The following is a 22,985-nucleotide window of genomic DNA, read 5'->3' on the forward strand; positions in this document are numbered from 1 at the left end:
CTCCTCTATTGCTTGCAGCCCTGGTCATATTCCTACCGTGTCTAACAAAAACCATGCTATACATATGGATGCTGATTTATTAAGTGAGTGGTACATGTGCTGGATTTATCAATGAAAACTTCCCATTATTTTCAATGGAGAAAATACAAACCTTTAATAAATAATTCCCTCCATTCTTGCATAACAAGTAAGGATTTAATGAGTTTGCACTTGTTAAGATTTAACAACTTAGAACCCAATCTCACTCACTATCTATATTTAAATCTCCATCAGAAGACCTTCTTATTTCTACTCTTTGAATTAGTGAAAATTATGCTCTAGATCTAAGTCTTCAAGAATGAGGATGAGAGAGACAACTTAGATAATTAATCTAAGTAAAAATATTTTAGAGTAAACAGTAAGCTTCAGATGTCAGAGTTAGCACACTGAGAAATATTCCATTAAAACAGAAATAGTCAGCATCAGTAATGAGTTCAATGGAAAACATGTGATCTGAAAAAAATAAGCAGCTTCATTAAGCTCTGTTAATGATTCCAGCAGATAAATTTTGCATTTAAATTAATGCCTTGGTTTCAGAGAAAGCAGCGTTACTAAGCTTCTGCCGATGATGCAAGCAGATTTACATGAGTTGAACATCTGTGTATTGCTAACTATTGACTTTTCAAATAAGATATTTTTGGGTTGCAATATAATAGTCATAGCTTTTAGAGTTCAATTTGATTTTATTTAGTCTCTTAAAGGAGTTCTTAAAATTAACTTTATTTTTGTACTTTTAGGTTCTTCATTTTGGTGCCTACTAGACATTGTTCCTATAAAGAATGAGAAAGGAGATGTGGTACTTTTTCTGGCCTCTTTCAAGGATATAACAGAAACAAAAGTAAAGATAGCTCAAGAAGATAAAAAAGAAGGTTTGTATGGTTTACAATAAATACTGCTCATTTTAGGATGTATGTTGGGTTAGTAAGGTAGATGCTTTTAATGAACTCTCGCATTTGAAACTCCAGGTCACAGATTCACATAGAATAAGAATTGACTAGGAATTGTCAAGTCTGCTTTCCTGCTTTTCAGAAAATGGAATGCATTTTTTTTTCAAATTTCAAAAGAAAAACCGCTTCCTATGTGTACTTCCACTTTTTATCAACAAAGAGGTGAAAATAATAAAGAGGTTAGCTGTCTCACTAGAAATTTTTTCTTTGGAGTTTTCTGCATACCTCATCCAAACTTCTACCGGTACCAGAGGCACTGATTTTAACTGAAAAAGATGCCTCCTATGTTATGCTTACTTAATAGGACCCAGCATTATGAACATTACTCTGAAGTCCATGGTTTACATTCTTATGGCTTTTATGGTCAGGGTAATATATGCTATATATATATATATATATATATATATATATATATATATATATTACAGGATAATATATGTACATCAAAATCCCAAGCTTACCAATCCAATTAGTAAATTCAGGGTTTATATACACTTTGACACAAGATAGGGGCAAAGGGCAGCCGGCGCCATTTTGACTAATGGCAGTTGCTGATCCAGGAGCGGGAGGTTGCACCTGGGCCCCCACTAGACCACCAAACATTTTTGGTGAGTCCTGGAGAGTGGGCTAGAGTGGGCAGGGTGGAGTCCACTGGTGGGGGGGCCTCAATATTTTAATAGCTGGGAAAGGTTGGGATTGGTTCTGTTTTGTTTTTTTTTAATAACAAAACAGGGAAAGAAATTTTTTTTAAAAAACGATCTGGGGTGGATCTAAAATGGCCCACTCCTGGAATGAAAATGAATCAGTAACAAATTTCTTTTAGGTTACCAACCCTAATTTGGAATATTGTGTACAATTCTGGATACCGCATCTTCAAAAGGATATAAACAGGATGGAATCAGTCCAGAGTATGGCTACTAAAATGGTCAGTGTGGTCTTCATTCTAAGGTAGATGGGGATAGGCTCAAAGATCCAAAAATGTATATCCTAGAGAAAGGGTGAGATAGGAGAGATATGATAGAGGAATTTCAATATCTCAGAGGTTTCCATGCATAGGAGGAGAGTCTCTTTCAACAGAAAGAAGGCTCTAGAACGAGGAGATATGGGATGAAAGTGAAAGGGGGTAGACTCAGGAGTAATCTTCAGATATATTTCTTTACAGAGAATATGGTGGAACAGCCTCTCAGTTGTGATAGAGATAAAAACAGTATCTGAATTCAAGAAAGCATGGGATAAATACAAGTGATCTCTAAGGGAGTGATGGGAATTATAAAGCTAAATAAATTGGGCAGGTGGGCAGACTGGGTTGGCCATATGGTCTTTTTCTGCCATCATGTTTTTATTCCTAGCAGTAGCAGATATCCAATTTAATTGATAAGTTGCAGGCAAAATATGATCACATAATTTTAAACCTAGTTGGATACATGTAGCAGTATTTAACTCATACTACAATCTATGTACTGTAGTTGTTATTGTATAAACTCATGAGGAGAGAGTAACTGTATTACAGTCATCCTGTAAACAGGGCATGGATTAATGTTGCAAGATTTTCCTTGGGCAGGAATTAATGTAGGTTATGAATAACTCACAACTTTGCAAAATAACTCCTTATCTCATTGTTGATGTATGGCTGCATTTACAATTTAGAATCAATAGAAGGATTTTAGCTTCAAATGTAATTGGGATTAACTAAAAAATAATGGGCAGATTTTAAAAGGACCATACATGCACCCATAAATGCATGTATCTCGCCACACACAAAATCATGCGCTATTTTATAACCTTGGAGATAGATTTTAAAAAAGAATGCATGCACGTCCATGTACACGTTCTACCCAGCGCACGCACATGGATGTGTGATTTTATAACATGCGTGCACGAAGGTGTGCATGTTATAAAATCACGGGCGGCACGCACAAAGGGGGTCAGACATAGACAAAAATTGTGCGGCGGCGCATTGTCCAGCTTCCCCAGTTCCAATTAAGTCCATTCCAATTAAGGAACGGACTGGGAGGGAACATCCCTACCCCTTACCCTACCTCCCTTCCCCTTCCCTTATCCTACCTGTCCCCTATCTCTACCCTAGGTACCCCTATTGTTTTTTTTTTATTACCTTTTGCTCCTCCAAAGGAGCAGTAGCAAGTTGTGCATGCCGGAACCCTGCCGGCGCGCGATCCCCTGGAACAGCAGAAAATAGCTGCTATCCCGGGCGCCTCTAGCCCCACCCCGCCCCCTGGACTGCCCCTCTGCCAAGGCCCGGCTCTTGTGCACTTAATAGGGGTTACACGCATGGCCAGGCCCATTTTAAAATGTGCACGGTGTGCGCAAGGCCCGGCCATGAGCATACCCTTGTTTTTTGCACACATGGGCCATTAAAAATCAGGCCTTATGTGTGTAGATTATAAAATACTCTTCAAGTGTGCAGCTGTACGCACATATCTTACATGCACCAGTGTGGAGTCTGGTGAACACGGTCGGGGGAGGGGGGGAGAGAGAGAGAGAGGGGGAGAGAAGATTTATAGGGCTCAGTCAAGTGGTAGGAAAATCAACATTTGCGACACAGATCAAAAATCATTTGGTTTTAACAATGATTTCACCCTGTGCACATCTTTAATTTAAGGAAAGCAATGGAGACAACTCCTCAAATGTGTGGATGCATGGAAAAAGAAGCATCAGCAATCACTCCTAAATTCTTGGCCTGAGTTTTCATGGGGATTGAAAAACTGTGATATGTAAACTGAAATGACATGCCATCCCTGGGATGCACAATCTTTGTTTTTTCAATATTCAAAATCAATCGATTGAATATAGGGAAATACCAGGGGGAGGTTGGTCAGATCACTTCTGCCAAGATGGTCTGCAAACTAATGATTGTGTAATAATGTATACAATCCTCCAAATAATAGTGACCAATTCTAGAAAAAATACAAATTCCAAAGTGTATTATTTAACATGTATTGGATCACTGAGAAGCTGCTTAAATCCTTGTGAAGATAGAGCAGCCATACATTCAAAAGTGGAGCCAGCCAAAATTGAATCCATATGGATATTCAAATCTCTTTATATCAATAGGCTAGAAAACTCAGAGTAAATTTTAAATTTATTTGAAGAATATCAGTGATCAATCAAAAGGACATCTAACTTCTATCAGCAAACATTCAGCATCCCTTAAACGCTCAATAGTAAAACATTCTACTCCTAGTGACCTACAATATATAAAAGTTATCATCCCCAGCCCTAGCTCCGCTTTCCACCTGCAGAGCGAGATTGCATACAAACAAACTTAATAACCAGGTGGGCAAGTCTGGGAAAGAACTATTTGATCATGGTTGTCATGTCAAGTTTGATTTCTGTAAAGCACAAGAGATGTAAATAAGGTGTAAATAAGGTCAAAGATAGCTACTTTTGATCTGATAGAGTGAGCATTACTTTGACTTATTTTTACATTAGTGGACCCTAAGATTAAAGAAATAGGCCCAAATTGTGACTTCACCAGAGGGATGGATAAGAGACAACCAGCTCGAGATTACAGAACATAAGATAGATACAGTTTAATGGGACAAAGTCAAAATGGATTTTCGCAAGGGAAGTCTTGCCTCCCCAATCAGTTACATTTTTTTTGAAGGGTACATACTACATAGTAACAATTAGTATTTTAATATTTATTAATTTACTTATCACCTAACTGTTATGGTTATGAGGTGTTGGAGTGGATTCTTGGGTAGGGCGGTGATGGCCACTCCCACGGGGAGGAGCCCCATGAGGAACCGCTGTACTAGGCTAGACTCTATACACACAGACACAGAGAAGTTGTATTTATTGTACAGCTCAATGGTACTGCCCGGGGAGTGGGCAGCAGTGAAGGTAACCCAGTGAAGTAGTCCAGGAGTCCACAGCAAAGGAGACCAGTCTCACAATCGAGTAGGTGATAGGCAGAGTAGCGTAGCAGGGACAGGTCCTGGATGTAGACACAGAGTGCTGAAGCTGAAGGTGAGACAGACTGAAAGGGTTAGTACTCACTGAAGCAGAAAGCTGTATTGTTGAAGTTCCTGGCAGGCAGAAGTTGTTCAGTGGCAGGCACCAGATTAGGGAGAGCAGGCCCTCGAGGAGCGAGTACCTGGTATCCCAAGATAGGTACCTGAAATAGAGCAGAAGGGCCCCCAAGGAGCGGGTACCCAGGTTAGTGAAGAAATACCCCGAAGGGCAGAGAGAGCTTCCTGCGGCAGCTGGGAAGCAGCAGAGCAGCTTAGACCGGAGGCAATCCAATCCTTGCTAACTCAGTTTGTTAGCAAATGAAGGGCAGTCTAAATACCAGGATGTGATGACATCACTCGGAGGGGATGCCCCCCAGGTTCCCGCCGTGACGTGGATAAAGACGTGGGTGGCATGCGCACGCGCACCCTAGGAGTCCCTCAGGAAAATCATGGCGAACACCGTTGCCATTGCCTATCTGGGGACACCAGAGAGAGCGGCATGAAGAGAAGACACGGCAGCAACCATCTTCTCAAGGCTTGAGGAGAGCGAAGGAAGAAAGGTGGGGCACAGAGGTCAAAGTCGCAAGGATCGGTGTTGGGACCAGTCCTGTTCAGTATCTATGTGAGCGACATAGCGGACGAGATAGAAGGTAAGGTTTGTCTGTTTGCGGATGCCACTAAGATCTGCAACAGAGTGGACACGCCAGAAGGAGTGGAGAGAATGAGATGGGATTTAAGGAAGCTGGAAGAGTGGTCGAAGATATGGCAGCTGAGATTAAATGCCAAGAAGTGCAGAGTCATGCATATGGGGTGTGGAAATCGAAAGAACTGTATTTGATGGAGGGTGAAGGGCTGATGTGCATGGAGCAGGAGAGAGACCTTGGGGTGATAGTATCTAACGATCTGAAGTCGGCGAAACAGTGTGACAAGGCGATAGCTAAAGCCAGAAGAATGCTGGGCTGTATAGAGAGAGGAATATCAAGTAAGAAAAGGGAAGTGATTATCCCCTTGTACAGGTCCTTGGTGAGGCCTCACCTGGAGTACTGTGCTCAGTTCTGGAGACCATATCTGCGAAGGGAGGGACACAGGATGGAGGCGGTCCAGAGAAGGGCGACCAAAAAGGTGGATGGTCTTCATCGAATGACTTAGGAGGAGAGATTGAATAATCTAAATATATACACCCTGGAGAAAGGAGGAACAGAGGTGATATGATACAGACTTTCAGATACTTGAAAGGTTTTAATGATCCAAAGATAACGACAAACCTTTTCCATTGGAAAAAAATCAGCAGAACCAGGGGTCACGATTTGAAGCTCCAGGGAGGAAGACTCAGAACCAATGTCAGGAAGTATTTCTTCATGGAGAGGGTGGTGGAGGCCTGGAATCCCCTTCCGGAGGAAGTGGTGAAGACCAGAACTGTGAAGGACTTCAAAGGGGCGTGGGATAAACTCTGTGGATCCATAAAGTCTAGAGGATGTGAATGAAGAGAGGGTGGTTCACGGGAATGACGGCTACTTCCTGGAGATAATACCCTTATTCAATAAATATACACATGGTTAATGCGACTCCAACATTGCTCTAAGCTTCAACAGCAAGAGGAAATGTGGAAAAAAGGATTTGCATTCACAAAAAAGCGAGGAGTAGCTTGCTTGTTATGGCAGTTACTACCCCAAACCAAATAAGCTTGATACTTCACTTTCAAAGCATATCCAGCATAGCTCTCTGCTTCAACAGCAGGGGGAAATGAAAAAAAGTGGATTCATATACTATTACAGACAGCAACCAACAAGGACTGAATTTCATAGTCTGGGTAAACAAATAAGCATGGGTGTAGCTTGCTTGTTACAGCGGCTACTACCCAGAATCAATTAAGCCTGATACTTTACTTAAAATACATATTCAGTGCAGTTCACTGCTTCAATGGCAGGGGGGGAAATGAAGAAAAGTGGATTTATATTCTGACAACCAACAAGGACTGAATTGCACAGGCTAGATAAACAAATAAGCGTGGGAGTAGCTTGCTTATTGTGGTGGTTACTACCCCTAACTAATTAAGCTAGATATTTCACTTAGATGCAGATTTCACTGCTCTCTACATTAATGACGGGGGTGGAAGGGAAATAGAACCGAAAGGTTACTAAGGGCCAAGAGTAACAGATAAGTATGAGAAAAAATCAAGTGTGAAAGCTTGCTGGGCAGACTGGATGGGCCGTTTGGTCTTCTTCTGTCGTCATTTCTATGTTTAACAGTACCCCCCTTCAAAGGGCCCCCTCCAGCTTCCCTACCTGGTCTAGGTTTTTGAGGATGCAATCGCTGAAATTGACAAAGCATCTCTTTGTCCATGATACTAGCCAAAGGTACCCAAGAGTTTTCTTCTGGTCCGTATCCCTCCCATGACAGGAGGTATTCCCAAACTCTGCCTCTCTTCCTTACATCAAGGATGGCATCAACCTTATATTCGATGTCTTCTTCTGCATCAACTGGGGTAAGTTCAGGTATCTTGGTGGAAAACTTGCTAAGAACAAGTGGTTTCAGCAGCGAAACATGGAATGCATTGTGAATCCTCATAGCTGGAGGGAGTCTCACACTATAGGTGAGAGAGCCCAACTGTCGGAGAATAGGAAAGGGTCTGACAAAGCGTGGAGCAAATCGAGCAGATGGAAGCTTTAGTCTCAGATGTTTAGTAGAAAGCCAAACTTTATCTCCAGGCTGGAATTCAGGACCCTTGTTTCGGTGAGCGTCATAGCCTTTCTTTGCTCTTTGTCCTGCTTTTTGGAGCATTTCTTTAGTCTTTCTCCAGAACTGCTGTATATTTTTGGCAGTAGATTGAGCTGCCGGGGACGATACAGAAAGTGGAAGTGGTAAAGGTTGTCGTCCGTAGACCACTTCAAATGGAGTAGATCCAGTAGATGACGCTGGATGAGAATTGATGGCAAATTCAGCCCAGGGCAACAGTTCAGCCCAGTCATTCTGTCATGAACCAACATAGGGGCGGAAGAACTGTTTGAGAGTTCTATTCATTCTCTCAGTTTGGCCATTCGACTAAGGATGATACGCAGAGGTGAAGTCAAGTGTGATGTCAAATTTCTTACACAAGGCTTTCCAGAACTTTGCTGTTTATTGAGCTCCTCTGTCAGAAACAATATGTTTAGGCATGCCATGTAGGCGAAAGATGTGACTGATGAATAACTTAGCAAGTTCCATGGCTGATGGCAAGCCAGGGAGAGCCACGAAGTGAGCCATCTTCGAAAATCAGTCCACTGTAACCCAAATGGTATTGTTACCTCCGGGAAGTGGCAGGTCCACCACAAAATCTGTGGCAATATGGGTTCAGGGCTCATCCGGTGCTGGCAAGGGTTGAAGCAGGCCCCAAGGACGTCTGGGCGGAGGTTTCTGTCTGGCACAATTGGAACAGGAGGCTACATAAGCTAGCTTGTCTTCTTTCATGGTGGGCCACCAATAATACTTTTGTAGCTTGGCCAGTGTTCGCCATTAACTAGGGTGTCCGGCCAGTTTCGAATCATGAGTCCATCTTAGCAATTTCTTTCTTAGATTGCAGGGTACAATGGTCTTACCCGGGGGTACCGGATATGTAGCTGAGAGAACCACTTTCTTCGGGTCAATAATATGCTGGGGTTCATCAGGTACGTCCTCTGAGAGGAAAGAGTGAAATAATGTGTCTGCTCTGACATTCTTGTCACCAGGGCGATATTTCAGCAACAAGTCAAATCTGTTGAAGAACAGGGATCACCTCGCCTGTCTATGGTTGAGGCGTTGAGCATGACGGAGGTACTCCAGATTTTTGTGATCAGTTTAAACAGTTATCTAATGTTGTGCACCCTCAAGCGAGGGGTGCCATTCTTCAAATGCCATTTTTATTGCCAACAGTTCTTTATCCCCAATGCCATAGTTCTTCTCCGCTGGCGAGAAGCGTCAGGAAAAGAAAGAACAGGGGTGCAAGATCTCTGAATCACCGGTCTGGCTTAGCATGGCCCCTACACCTAAATCAGAGGCATCGACTTCCACAATGAAGGGTCGAGTAGGGTCCGGATGGTGGAGACATGGTTTGCTTTGAAAGGCGTCTTTTAACTTCTGGAATGCAGTCATAGCTTCCATAGACCAAGTAGCAGCATTGGCTCCCTTCTTAGTCATTGCTGTTAATGGAACAATCAATGAAGAGTAATTTTTAATAAAGGTCCAGTAGTAATTGGTAAATCCCAAAAATCATCTTAGAGTTTTAGGCCGTGGGCTGTGGCCATTTTTGAATACTCTAAAGCTTCTGAGAGTCCATTTGGAAACCATTGTTTGAGACAATGTAACCTAAGAAGGGCACGGATTCTTTATAAAATTCACATTTAGATAATTTGGCGTACAAGCGGTTCTTGCAAAGTCTCTGCAGAACTCTTTTGACATCTTCCTGATGGGATTGCAGGTCCTGAGAAAATATCAAGATGTGGTCTAAGTAGACAACAACACATTGGTAGAGTAAATCACGCAGAATATCGTTCATCATGTTTTGGAAGACAGCAGAGGCATTGCATAAGCCGACCGGTGGGCCTGAAAACACCGATATGTCCTGCTCCGACACCAATTCCCTTATCATCGAAGGACGAATACTCACCGATGCCAGAACCAATTCCAAGGCCATCCGGGGTCCTGCCACTGAGACGTCCACCGAGGTCACCGGACCCACTGGTGCCGATTCCATTGTCGATGCCTCATCATCCTCGATTGGTGCCTCCATTGATGTCCCCTCCGGAGCCATCGGTGCCCTGACAAGATCCCACAGGAATAACCCCTTTTCTGCCATATGGAGATCCCATCGGAGCTGTTGACCAGCCATACCAGCCCTGGACAGATGATTCCTCTCAATCTCAGGATTCTGATGATATTCCTTCCGAACCATCTCCTCCTGAAGAGAGAAGACATTCTCCTCCAGAGGCTCTGTCCTTTATAAGTTTTATTAAAGGAATGTCTGAGGCCATTCCCTTCAAATTTCAGACAGAGGAAGACTCCAGGCACAAAATGCTGGAGGTGTTCCAGTTTGTAGATGCACCCAAGGAGATCATGTCCTTACCTGTTCACGAAGTCCTTCTTGAACATCTCCAGCATAACTGGGAGCATCCAGGCTCTGTACCACCGGTAAGTCATAAGATAGATGCTACCTTCTTGGTACAGGCAGCCCCTGGGTTCCAGAAAACCCAACTTTCTTATCAGTCTTTGGTAGTAGAGTCTGCCCAGAAGAAAGCAAAGCATCCTAGGCCTCATTCCTCAACACCTCCAGGGAAGGAGAAAAGGTTTCTGGATGCCTTGAGGCGTTGAGTTTTCCATGGATCCATGCTTATTTCCCATATTGCTTAATATCAGCTATATATGACGCAGTACACCAGAAACCTTTTCAATAAACATCAAGATTTTTCAGACTCCCTGCCTGAGCAGTTCCAAGAACAACTCAATGCTATGGTCCAGAAAGGCCTAGATGCTGGCAAGCATGAGGTCTACGCTGCATATGACATTTTTGACATGGCATCTAGAGTGTCTGCAGCTGGGAGTAATGCTAGAAGGTGGGCCTGGCTGAAGTCCTCCGATTTGAGGCCTGAAGACCAGGAAAGATTAACTGACCTCACCTGTGCTGGCGATAATCTTTTTGGGAATAAGATCCGGGAGACTGTGGCACAGCTCAAGGACCACCATGAGAGGCTATGCCAGCTCTCTTCTGTGCCTTCCAATTTTTCCTCAACTTCTAAATGGCTGTTCAGGAGAGAGACTAAGAGGACAACCTACAAGGCGCGTAGATATTATCTTCCTTCAGCTCATGGTTGCCCGACCAGACCTTACCAAAAAGGTCAAACCCATCAATCCAAACCTCAAAAAGCCCAACCAGCTCCACAACCTGGCCCGGCTTCAGGATTTTAACTTCCGGCTAGAGAGCATTTGCCAACCTCCTCTACTGTCGGTACCAGTAGGCGGCTGCTTGTGCCATTTCACCAACACCTGGATCACCATCACTACAGATCAATGGGTACTCTCTGTGGTGGCTCAAGGTTACCATCTCAACTTCCTTTCCATACCAGCGGATTCCCCACCTCAGCTGGGGTGGGGCTTATCCAACCACTCTCTGCTTCTGGAGGAGGAAATGTTAACCCTCCTTGAAACATGGGCAATAAAACCAGTGCCCCCTTCTCAACAGGGATAACGGTTCTATTCTCGATATTTCCTAATCCCAAAAAGTCAGGAGGCGTTCGTCCAATCTTGGACCTACGTGCCTTAAACAAATATCTTCAGAAGGAAAAGTTCAGGATGGTAACCTTGGGCTCCCTCTTTCCTTTTCTACAAAAGAAAGATTGGGTTTGCTCTCTAGACCTGCAAGATGCGTACACGCACATAGCGTTAACACCGTCTCATTGAAAGTACCTCCACTTTCTAGTCGGACACCATCACTTCCAGTATTGAGTGCTGCCATTAGGCCTAGCATCGGCACCTCGAGTCTTCACCAAGTGCCTGGCAGTGGTTGCAGCCTACTTCAGAGGGCAAGGCATTCATGTCTACCCTTATCTCGATGATTGGTTGATAAGGGCTCTATCTCAGAAGGACGTACTAACCTCCTTGCAACTAACCCTCCAAGTGCTACTATCACTCGGGTTTCTTGTAAACTATCCAAAGTCCAATCTAGTCCCATCTCAGATCCTCTCATTCATAGGAACGGACTTAGATACTACACAGGCAAAGGCTTTTCTCCCAAAGGATCGTGCTCACACTATCACGGCCCTGGTGCAACAAATGCAGACCCGTCGATCCACAACAGTTCGTCACTTCCTCGCTTGTGTAGGTCACATGGCATCCTCAGTTCATGTTACTCCAATGGCCCATCCAGCCATGAGAGTAACGCAGTGGACCCTGAAGTCCCAGTGGGTTCAGGCTTACCATCCAATGTCCAGCATTGTCCACGTCACCATACAGCTCCACCTCTCGCTGGCTTGGTGGATTCAACATTCCAATCTCCTCAAAGGCCTTCCCTTTCAAACTCCAGAAACTCAAATCACATTGATGACAGATGCTTTCAACCTCGGTTGGGGTGCCCATGTCACCAACCTGCAAACTCATTGAACTTGGTCTGCAGTAGAGTCACAACATCAGATACATTTTCTGGAGCTCCGGGCAAACAGGTATGCCCTGAAGAAGTTTCTGGATTGCCTATCCAACAAGACAATCCTAATCCAAACAGACAACCAAGTAGAGATGTGGTACATCAACAAACAAAGTGGAACAGGCTCATACTACTGTGTCAAGAATCAGCACAGATATGGGCATGGGCTCTTTCCCACTCTATGTACCTCAGAGCAACCTATCTGGCAGGCGTGGACAATGTTCTTGCGGACAAGTTGAGTCAGCCTTTTCATCCACACGAGTGGTCCCTCAACCCCACAGTAGCAGACATAATCTTCCAGCGCTGGGGTTATCCACACATAGATCTCTCTTTGATTCTATCCACAACCGCAAAGTAAAGATCTTCTGCTCACTCCATCGCAGCCACAGGTCACCTCTGAGAGATGCTTTCACCCTCTCGTGGTCGAGAGGTTTCCTCTACGCATACCCTCTACTTCCACTCATTGCCAAGACTCTCGTGAAGTTCGGAAGGACAAGGGCTTAATGATTCTCATAGACCCTCACTGGCCACATCAAGTCTTGTTTCCAATCCTTTGCGACCTCTCAGTCCATCAACACATGTGTTTGGGGGCAGACCCGCTACTGATAACTTAGAACAGCGGACTGCTACGCCACCCCAAACTCCAGGCCCTATCGTTGATGGCCTGGATGTTGAAAGGTTGATTCTCCAACCTCTCAACCTTTCTGACTCGGTATCCCAAGTCCTAGTAGCTTCACGAAAGCCTTCCACTAGAAAGTCTTATCATTCCAAGTGGAAGCAGTTTTCCATATGGTGCACATCAATGGCCATAGACCCCTTTACTTGTTCCACTGTGAAGTTCCTAGACTATCTCTAGCATTTGTCGGAGTCTGGTCTATAAACTTCCTACATTAGGGTTCATTCAGTGCGGTAGCCACTTTCCATAAAGGTATAGGTGATGTTTCAATTTCGACGTAACCCTTGGTAGCGTGTTTCATGAGGGGCTTACTCCACCTAAAACCTTCACTGCACCCTCTGGCTCCAGCTTGGGACCTCAACGTAGTTTTAGGACAACTCATGAAACCTCCGTTTGAGCCTCTCCACTCATGTGACCTTTGTTATCTCACATGGAAAATGCTATTTCTCCTCATTATAACGTCATCTCACAGAGTCAGTGAGTTACAGGCGTTAGTAACCTACCCAACTTATACTCAATTTCTACATGATAGAGTAGTGCTTTGCACTCTTCCTAAATTTTTACCGAAAGTTGTATCGGAATTTCATCTAAATCAATCCATTATACTGCCTACTTTCTTTCCCAGGCCACACTCACATCCAGGGAACAGGCACTGCATTCCTTGGACTGCAAATGTGCCCTAGCTTTTTATTTAGAATGCATGGCAGCCCATAGGAAGTCCACCCAGGTATTTGTCTGTTTCGATAAAAACAAACTAGGAAATCCAGTGGGCAAGCAGACCCTCTCCTCCTGACTGGCAGACAGTGTTTCCTTCTGCTACCAGCAGAAGCGCATTCTATAAGGGCATTCTATAAGGGCCATGGCAAAATCAGTAGCACACCTCTGTTCGGTGCTCCTTACTGACATCTGTAAGGCTGCCACATGGAGTTCTCTCCATACCTTCGCAGCCCACTATTGCCTAGACAAGGCTGGCAGACAAGATTCCATTTTTGGCCAGTCTGTTCTATGCAATTTATTCTCCACTTAAAATCCCAACATCCTTCCAGCGACCCATTAGGGGTTTTCAGGATGCCCTCCTACCCAAATCCACCCCTGTTGTTGTGCCTGTTACAAGTCTTTGGGTGCATTTGGTACTTTACTCGGGCATCCTCAGCTCGTTATTCACCCATATGTGAGGACTACTATCCTGCTTGTCCTGTGAGAAAGCAGAGTTGCTTACCTGTAACAGGTGTTCTCATAGGACAGCAGGATGTTAGTCCTCATGAAACCTGCCCGCCACCCTGCGGAGTTGGGTTCGCTTGCGATTTATTTTATTTTTTGAATGTACTTTTTACTATAAACGAGACTGAAGGGGGATCCCTGCTGGATGCAGGGTTGATGGCATGCTGGGCATGTCTAGTAGTGCCAGTCAAAGTTCTAGAAACTTTGACAAAAGTGTTCTGTGATTGGGCTCCATCCTGATGATGTAACCAATATGTGAGGACTAACATCCTGCTGTCCTGTGAGAACACCTGTTACAGGTAAGCAACTCTGCTTTCTACTACTGGGTAGATATTTATTGAATACCACTAACAAAAATAAATAGGTTTCACTGGTCTATTTTACTTTTTTTGTATAATATAGCCACATATAAGATCAAACACATATTATTCAATAGTGTAATTTTGTAGGACCCACACTCACAGAGTTTGTATATCAGTCAAACTCATAATTTGGTCATGGGTCACTTTACTTTATTTAACTTCAGTTTTTTGGATTTTCTTATGTTTATATTAAAATGTAAAATCAGCTGACAAACTCCAAAACCTATCATGAGATGATCCTTCCATTAAAGATTCATATTACAATTGTTAAAATAGATAATCACACTGAAAAGTTAATAATGCAACGGAGCAATACTCATCTGAATATATTCAAAAAAGTCCCAACATGATCATGTTTCGGACCAGCCGGTCCTTCTTCAGGGGAAACGATCTTCAAAACCTTCACTCCATTTCATAAATGACCCCAATTCTTCTCAACGTTCCATCAGCATAAATTTTTTCATGGCTAAAGAATGCAGCTTCTTCCCGCATTCTGAATTCAGATCTGCAACTTGACAAAACATGGCGGACCCCTAGGGCCTTTTATCCAGCAACCGGAAATTCTTATGTTCTTAAACAGGTCGTCCTTTCAAAACCAGAAGAACTCATCCGTTACTACTCAAAAACAATATATATATATTATTTATATTTTGCACAATTAATATTTTTAGAAACATTAAGATACAAGTGAGAGCAACAAGTCAGTAACATCCTTCTCCGAGTGATCCAAAAAACGTTTTTAAAAGTACAAAAACAAATTTCAATCAGGTCCACTTCATCACATGATAACCTTAGAAGCTCCTTCATTATTTCTAAAAGTAGTTCTCAACCATGTCCTCTTTTGACCAAAACAATCATCACAGCTTAATAGAGAGAATATGATGTTCTAAATCAACGAGTACCAATTTATTCTCTCATTCAGACCAGGCGGATGGTCTGAATGCAATTTGAAAATCCAAAAATGTTCACATCTATTGAGGCGAGCTTGTATATCACCTCCTCGGTGCCATTCTGTAATTGTTCTAAAATTGACCATTGCAAATCAGAAATTTATTGAGCCATTTATATGCAACCAAATGACATGGCTAATCTCAAGCTAGCATCTATGATTACCTAGTCCAATAGGGGAGATGTACAAATCTTTCAAAACTAGATTTGCCAGAAATTCTTAGGATTTCTCTTAAAATTTAATAAATCAAGAAATGTAACAAGTATTGAATTTTCTGTCTAAGTTTGAATATATTCGGAACTTGTTAGGAAGTACAAGGGGTGGGGGTGGGATTTATTGCATATTAAAATTTTGGAAATTTACTTTGATTTTTCAAGAAATACAAATTGGATTTGAAGAATCCACAGCAAATTTCTTCAGTAATAACAATGGGGTAGACTTTAAAAGGTGCGTGCGGGCATACATGTGCATGCGCTACCCGGCATGCACACATGTATGCCCGATTTAATAACTTGCGCATGCAGGCGTGCGCAAGTTATAAAATCAGGGGTCAGCACGCACAAGGGGGTGCATAATTGTGTACCTTGCGTACGCCGAGCTCGCACCGAGCTGCGCTGCCTTCCCCCGTTCCCTACCCCCCCAACCCTCCTTCCCTTCCCCTACCTCCCCCGCCCTTTTCTCCCCTACCTTTTTCTTTTTTTTTTCTTGTTTCAAAACTTACTTCAGCCCTGGGGCTGAAGTAAGTTGCGCGCGCTGGTCGACTGCCGGTGCTTGATCCTCTGCACAGCCGCAAATGGCCGCTGTGCTAGGAGCCTCTGACCTCACCCATGCCCCACCCCCAGGCCGCCCCGCCCCTGGAACACCCCGCCCCATTCCCGCCCCTTTAGTAAAGCCCCAGGACTTACATGTGTCCCGGGGCTTTATGCACGTCGACGGTCCTTTTGAAAATAGGCCCGGCGCGCGTAACCCTTTGAAAATCCAGCCCAATATGAATGATCAGGATGAGAATGAGGATGTCTCTAAAGATGTAGGTTGTACTATTGTTCAAATTTAAAACATTCTTGCTGATGAGGATAGGTCACACTGCTGATTTCTACTTTGGCCATTTCTCCTCACCTATTCTTACAGAATCTGCCTTTCTTTTCATTGATGATGCAGACTTCCACTTCTCTCAGATTGTAACTTTTAAATGGGTGTGCAGGTGCACATGTGCACGAGTTTGTCAACCAGTGCCCATGGGATGTGGCCATTTTATAACATAAGCACATATATGCGCACATGCTATAAAATAGCCTGATCGCATGCACATGTGCATGCAATTTTAAGTGGACATATGCCTGTGCATGCAAATGCCATTTCTACTGTGAAAGTGGGGGGATTTTAAAAGACACACACACCAGTGCCATTACCAGTTTTAACAGTTCAATCCCAGTTCATCCAGGTAAGGAATAGGAGTTCTAAACCCCCTTAGTTTAATAGCCTCCTTTCCCTCTGTTAATCCCAAACCTTAAAACCCCACTGATCTATTTATCTTTATTTTATAACTTGTACGTCATCTATAGCAGAAGTAAAAAGCTATACAGAGGTGGCCCGGGGAGTGCCTGTGCGCGTAAGTATTTATGTGCTAATTTGAAGTTGGAATCCAGGAACATCCGTGCCCCAACCATGCCCCGCCCCTTTTTTGGTGTTTTTCATTTTTGCGCACAGCAGGAGATATCCGTGTAATCGGGCAGCTTTTAAAATCCTCTTGGCACGCCCTGCCTGAGATATTCGCGCATCCCCTAATTGATGTGTGTGTCAGGCTTTAAAAATTCAACTGTAAGTTTTTCTTGTATGATGTCTCTTTCAAGTGACTAATTTTGGGAAGGTCTCAATTTATCAAAATTTTTATCAAAACCATGAAATAGAAAAAAATCTCTTGATAAAATATATCTATTGTGTATAGAAGTACTTTAGAGGAAATGCAGTGTGAAAAGTCACCAATAGTAGTTTCTTCAAGGAGGTTATTTTTTTCTATATTTAGTTGTAAAGGTTTTTTATTGTTTGCTAAGGAAACAGTACACCAAATTACAAAGCAATAGAGGTGTTACTCTGAACCTCCATTGGCCTCCACTGTTACATAATGCAAATCATCTTGAAAGCAACCGCCCTCCCCTCTGTTTTTCCAAACCAAACAGAAGAATAACCAACAAGGTCATGCTGCAAGGTAGAACTCTGAGGGTACTCCCAGTTGGAGCACCAAAATTACGGTTTTCAAGTCATGTTTTCCAAGTATAGGGCCGGATTTTAAAAGGGTTACGCTCATAAGGTACGCGCGTAACCCTTTTAAAACGCCCCTGCGCACGCCGAGCCTATATTGCATAGGCTTCCGGCACGCGCAAAGCCCCGGGACGCACGTAAGTCCCGGAGCTCTCTTGGGGTGGGCATGTCAGGGGGCGTGACGCGATCGGCATGTCATCGGGGGGCGTGTCGAGGGGCGTGAAGCAGTCGGCGCATCATCTGGGGGCGGTGCCGCAGGCGTGGTTTCAGCCCGGGGGTGTTCCAGGGGCATGGCCGCGACCTCCGGACCAGCCCCTGGATCGGAACATGGCGAGCAGCATCCGGCCCGGTGTGCGCAAAGTTATGCCTGCCTCAAACAGGCGTAACTTGTGCGACAGAGGTGGGGGGGTTAGATAGGGCTGGGGGGGTGGGTTAGGTAGGGGAAGGGAGGGGAAGGTGAGGGGAGGCAGAAGGAAGGAGGGAGCGGGCCGCACGCACTGGGCTCGGCGCATGCAAGTTGCACAAATGTGCACCCCCTTGTGCGCGCCGGCGTACTTTTGTTCGCGCCTGGTTCGCGAACAAAAGTACGCTTGCGCGCTGTGTTTTAAAATGTACCCTATTATGAACAAGTCAATCGTTCAGAATTAAACTCCTAAAACAGTGTGGCAAAGCCTGAAGGTAAGTGTCTCCGCTTCTGTGGGGTAGCTCGTGATCCAAAGTCCTCCATGCGCAGCAGATGGTGTGGATGATTCCACCAAGTCCAAAAAGAGAGAGTCTCAGGACTCCTCCAGTGTAACAAAATCACCTTCTTCCCCACCAAGCATGCCTTCAGAATGAACAGCCAGGGCCCTCTCTTTCTCACTGGTAATTTAGGTAGACAACCAAACAAAAAAGCCATGGGGTTACCGGTAAAGTAAAACCAATCAGTGGTTTCTATTTTCAGTGGTTTCTATATTTTTGACAGCTTCAAAGGGCAAGTGGGATGGTCTGATTCTTTGTTTCCTTATTTTTCCACATGCATGTATTCTTTTTTTTTTTTATTATTATCTCTTTATTAATTTTTTCAAAATGTTACAAATAAAGATTTCATTTCTTACCATGAGGTATAACATATCATCATTTCATACAAGTAAATTAATAATATATATATCCAAACCTTTAATTATTATGCTATAACCTTATTTTTATCATGAAATCTGAGAGATCAAATTTAGGTAATTAATGGAGCAACACCTTCATTACGTCTATATTATCAAATACTAGAAAGTGGTAGAGATAATTCTATTCTCCTTAATACACAACAGAGTTTAGGCTGTTCCTTCTTTAGACATCACAAATTTTTCTAGATACTCCGGTTCAAAAAATACATACCGTACATTATCTATTGTCATAATACATTTACATGGGAATTTTATCAGGATTTGTGCTCCTAAGGCACGTGCTCTAGAACAGAGATTCAAAAATTTCCTTCTACGAATTTGCATCGGTCTAACTACATCTGGGTATACCCATATCCTTTCTCCTAAATACAATTTATCTCTATTTCTAAGAAAATTTCTTAATACATTGTCTCTTTCAACAGGAGTTGTAATGTTACTAATAATATGCCTCTCCTCTCTATCTGTTCTTCTTGTGAGGTTTCTAAAAACCCCGATAGATCTTCTAAAGGGGACAGTATCGCTACCTCACCCTTAGAAATACCTCATCTCTTATAGCTATAGCTTCCCCTTCACATCTCTTTAAAGTATCAGATATAAAATATACTTTGGTTATATTTGGAATATTTGTGGAGGGGAAGGACAACACCTCCCGCATATACCTATTTAATTGTTCTTTAGGAGAAATAAGTTTGCATTTAGGAAAATTTACCATTCTCAGATTATTATATCTGAGACTATTCTCCAGATTTTCTATTCTCTTTTCTGTTCTAGAGTCTCCCTGAATCAAATTTACTTGAACTTCTTTATTTTTCACTATCTGAGAATCCAATTCTTGTACCTTAATAGAGCTAGATAATACTACCGGATTTACTATTATGGATTGTTCCTGAAAACCTTGAAATGCTTGTGTTAAGGAAATAATTGTTTTCTCAAATACAGAAACAGCATTCCATAATACATCCAAAGTTACAACTTCTGGTTTCTCTAATAATGTAATCTCTGGTATGCTAACCAGAGATCTCTGTAAAACTTTTCCTAAACTACCCTTGTCTGTTGCAATTCCCCCTTCTGTGGAACTTGGCAACAAATTGCCAGAACCACTTAATTGTGCAGAGTAGTTAAATCACAAGCAGATTGTGATAAATTGCAGGAAGACCTTGTGAGACTGGAAAATTGGGCATCCAAATGGCAGATGAAATTTAATGTGGAAAAGTGCAAGGTGATGCATATAGGGAAAAATAACCCATGCTATAATTACACGATGTTGGGTTCCATATTAGGTGCTACAACCCAAGAAAGAGATCTAGGTGTCATAGTGGATAACACATTGAAATCGTCGGTTCAGTGTGCTGCGGCAGTCAAAAAAGCAAACAGAATGTTGGGAATTATTAGAAAAGGAATGATGAATAAAACGGAAAATGTCATAATGCCTCTGTATCGCTCCATGGTGAGACCGCACCTTGAATACTGTGTACAATTCTGGTCGCCGCATCTCAAAAAAGATATAATTGCGATGGAGAAGGTACAGAGAAGGGCTACCAAAATGATAAGGGGAATGGAACAACTCCCCTATGAGGAAAGACTAAAGAGATTAGGACTTTTCAGCTTGGAGAAGAGACGACTGAGGGGGGATATGATAGAGGTGTTTAAAATCATGAGAGGTCTAGAACGGGTAGATGTGAATCGGTTATTTACTCTTTCAGATAGTAGAAGGACTAGGGGACACTCCATGAAGTTAGCATGGGGCACATTTAAAACTAATCGGAGAAAGTTCTTTTTTACTCAACGCACAATTAAACTCTGGAATTTGTTGCCAGAGAATGTGGTTCGTGCAGGTAGTATAGCTGTGTTTAAAAAAGGATTGGATAAGTTCTTGGAGGAGAAGTCCATTACCTGCTATTAGGTTCACTTAGAGAATAGCCACTGCCATTAGCAATGGTTACATGGAATAGACTTAGTTTTTGGGTACTTGCCAGGTTCTTATGGCCTGGATTGGCCACTGTTGGAAACAGGATGCTGGGCTTGATGGACCCTTGGTCTGACCCAGTATGGCATTTTCTTATGTTCTTATGTTCTTATGTTCCCGATGTTAATTTCTTTCAAGGCGGTCAAAACTCTCTCGCCTTGAGCCTGTCCATATTTAAAATCAGCTGTTCCTCCCTCGATCGCTTCTCCCTTCTGTGACATCTTTGGTCTCAGGGGGTCCGCAGTATCAGCTGATCTATTATGGACTGGGGGAGAGGGGGTCTCAGGAGCCCCAGGGCTCAAAGATGTTTCGTCGTGGGGTTCTGGATTTTGCTCCTGATCCAGCAACCCAACCAACACTCCAGGGGAGTTCTCCACTGTGGAATAGAACTCCTTTATCTTTGTTTGAACTGGGGAAGGCTGACGTGGGGTCAAGGTTCCCTCTCTCACCTTCCCCTTCCTCTTTGTATGAGGCATTTTTCAATAAGGCAATCCAAATCAAGATATGCATATATTCTTACCAGTTCACTAGACATTGTGGTTGTTTTTACTGGTTAAAAGAGTATTTCTCCTACCATTGTTTCCAATGAAATAATATCTTGTGCTAAGGAGGGATCCCCTGTAGATTATGAAATCTAGATCAGTCCATCTTTAATATAATTCCAACATGTCAAATCTTAGGGGTACATGTACTAAAGGTTTTTACCCATTTTGTGTCTTTGGTAAAAATACTTTCAATGACTGTATTCTATGAGTATGAGTTTAATTGCCTATTATTTTTATACTACAGAAAAATATAAAGGACGAGGAAAAGCAGGATCACATTTTGATACAGCACGAAGACGGAGTCGAGCTGTCCTTTATCATATCTCTGGGCACCTACAAAGAAGAGAAAAGAACAAATTAAAACTTAATAATGTAAGTGTAGAATTATTATTATTAATAATTATTTTTAGTACATACCAGATGTATGTAGTGCTGTACAGAGACACAAAATGGTGAATTTTCAAAATGTTGCACACATAAATATATTTATTTATTATTATTTAACAGTTTTATATACCGCAGTTCAGGTAATAATGTTACTAATCATTTCGGTTCACATTTCAACAATTACAATGACAATATAAAGAATAATTTATAATGTCTTACATAGAACAGGGAGAGTGAAACTTGGATAATAACTTACAATGAACAGGGAGAGTACAATTTATATACAAATAGCTTATAAGAACAGAATGTTAAGTCACTGGAGCTGTCTTGGAAAGACCTAGAGACACTGTCATGACATTCGTTCGGAGAAGCAAGTGTGCATGGGAGATTATTGATGGAAGGATGTTGAGGAGGTGTCAAGGGGAGGAATTCTTCCGTAGTGGTCTGTGAGAGGATAAAAGGGTTATGAAAATGCTTGGTTGAACAGGCAAGTCTTAAGTCTTTTTTTGAAGGTGGGTGTCGATTGTTCGAGCCTGAGGTCTGGAGGGAGTGAGTTCCAATGTAAAGGGCCTGTGGTGGAAAGGGCTCTTCTACTTAGTGTTGTTTTGATAGGATGTGCCTGTATAGTGCCTCTCTGGCCTTGTCTCGTTGGTTGTGAGGTAGTGTGAGGCTGTAATGGGATCGTGAGCTCAATTGACATGGAGTTATGGATGATTTTGTGGATGATTGAGAGGGTCTTGTAAAGGATTCTATATTTGATTGGGAGCCAGTGAAGGTTCTTTAAGATGGTGTTATGTGGTTACTTTTGTTGGATTTTGTTAGAATCCTTGCTGTGGCATTCTGTAGCATTTGTAACGGTTTAGTGTGTTGGCTGGTAGCCCAAGCAGCAAAGAGTTGCAGTAATCTATTTTCGAGAAAATGATTACTTGTAACACAGATCTGAAATCCTGGAAGTGTAGGAGGGGTCTTAGCCTCTTTAAGACTTGGAGTTTAAAAAAGCATTCTTTAATGGTGTTATTGATGAAGCTTCTGTAGTTAAATTGATTATCGATGATGACCTCAAGATTTCTGAACTGTGGAGATAAGACTGGAAGGGATAAGGTGTTTGCATTAGATAATGAGAAATTGCCATCTGGGGTGATGAGAAGAAACTCAGTCTTGTTGGAGTTGAGTATCAAGTTGAGTTTAGTTAGAAGGTTGTTGATGGAAAGAAGACAAGAGTTCCAATAGAGCATGGTTTTGTGTAATGAATCTTTAATCGGTATGAGGATTTATACGTCGTCAGCATATATGTAGTGTGTTAGATAAAGATTGGAAAGGAGCTGACACAGAGGGAGAAGATAAATGTTAAAT

The 22,985-nt window shown here is 42.7% G+C and overlaps 1 protein-coding gene across 1 annotated transcript in view; it reads left to right on the top strand.

The window, feature by feature from the left end:
- Positions 1-22,985, top strand: part of KCNH8 (potassium voltage-gated channel subfamily H member 8) — a 988,350-nt gene that overhangs the window by 351,797 nt on the left and 613,568 nt on the right. Inside the window, exons 3-4 of the mRNA XM_029589277.1 lie at positions 777-908; positions 21,490-21,617. Coding sequence (XP_029445137.1) covers positions 777-908; positions 21,490-21,617 — 260 coding nt within the window. The remainder of the gene's footprint in view (positions 1-776; positions 909-21,489; positions 21,618-22,985) is intronic.

The sequence above is a fragment of the Rhinatrema bivittatum genome, chromosome 2, assembly GCF_901001135.1.
Source record: "Rhinatrema bivittatum chromosome 2, aRhiBiv1.1, whole genome shotgun sequence".
Classification (NCBI taxonomy): Eukaryota; Metazoa; Chordata; class Amphibia; order Gymnophiona; family Rhinatrematidae; genus Rhinatrema; species Rhinatrema bivittatum.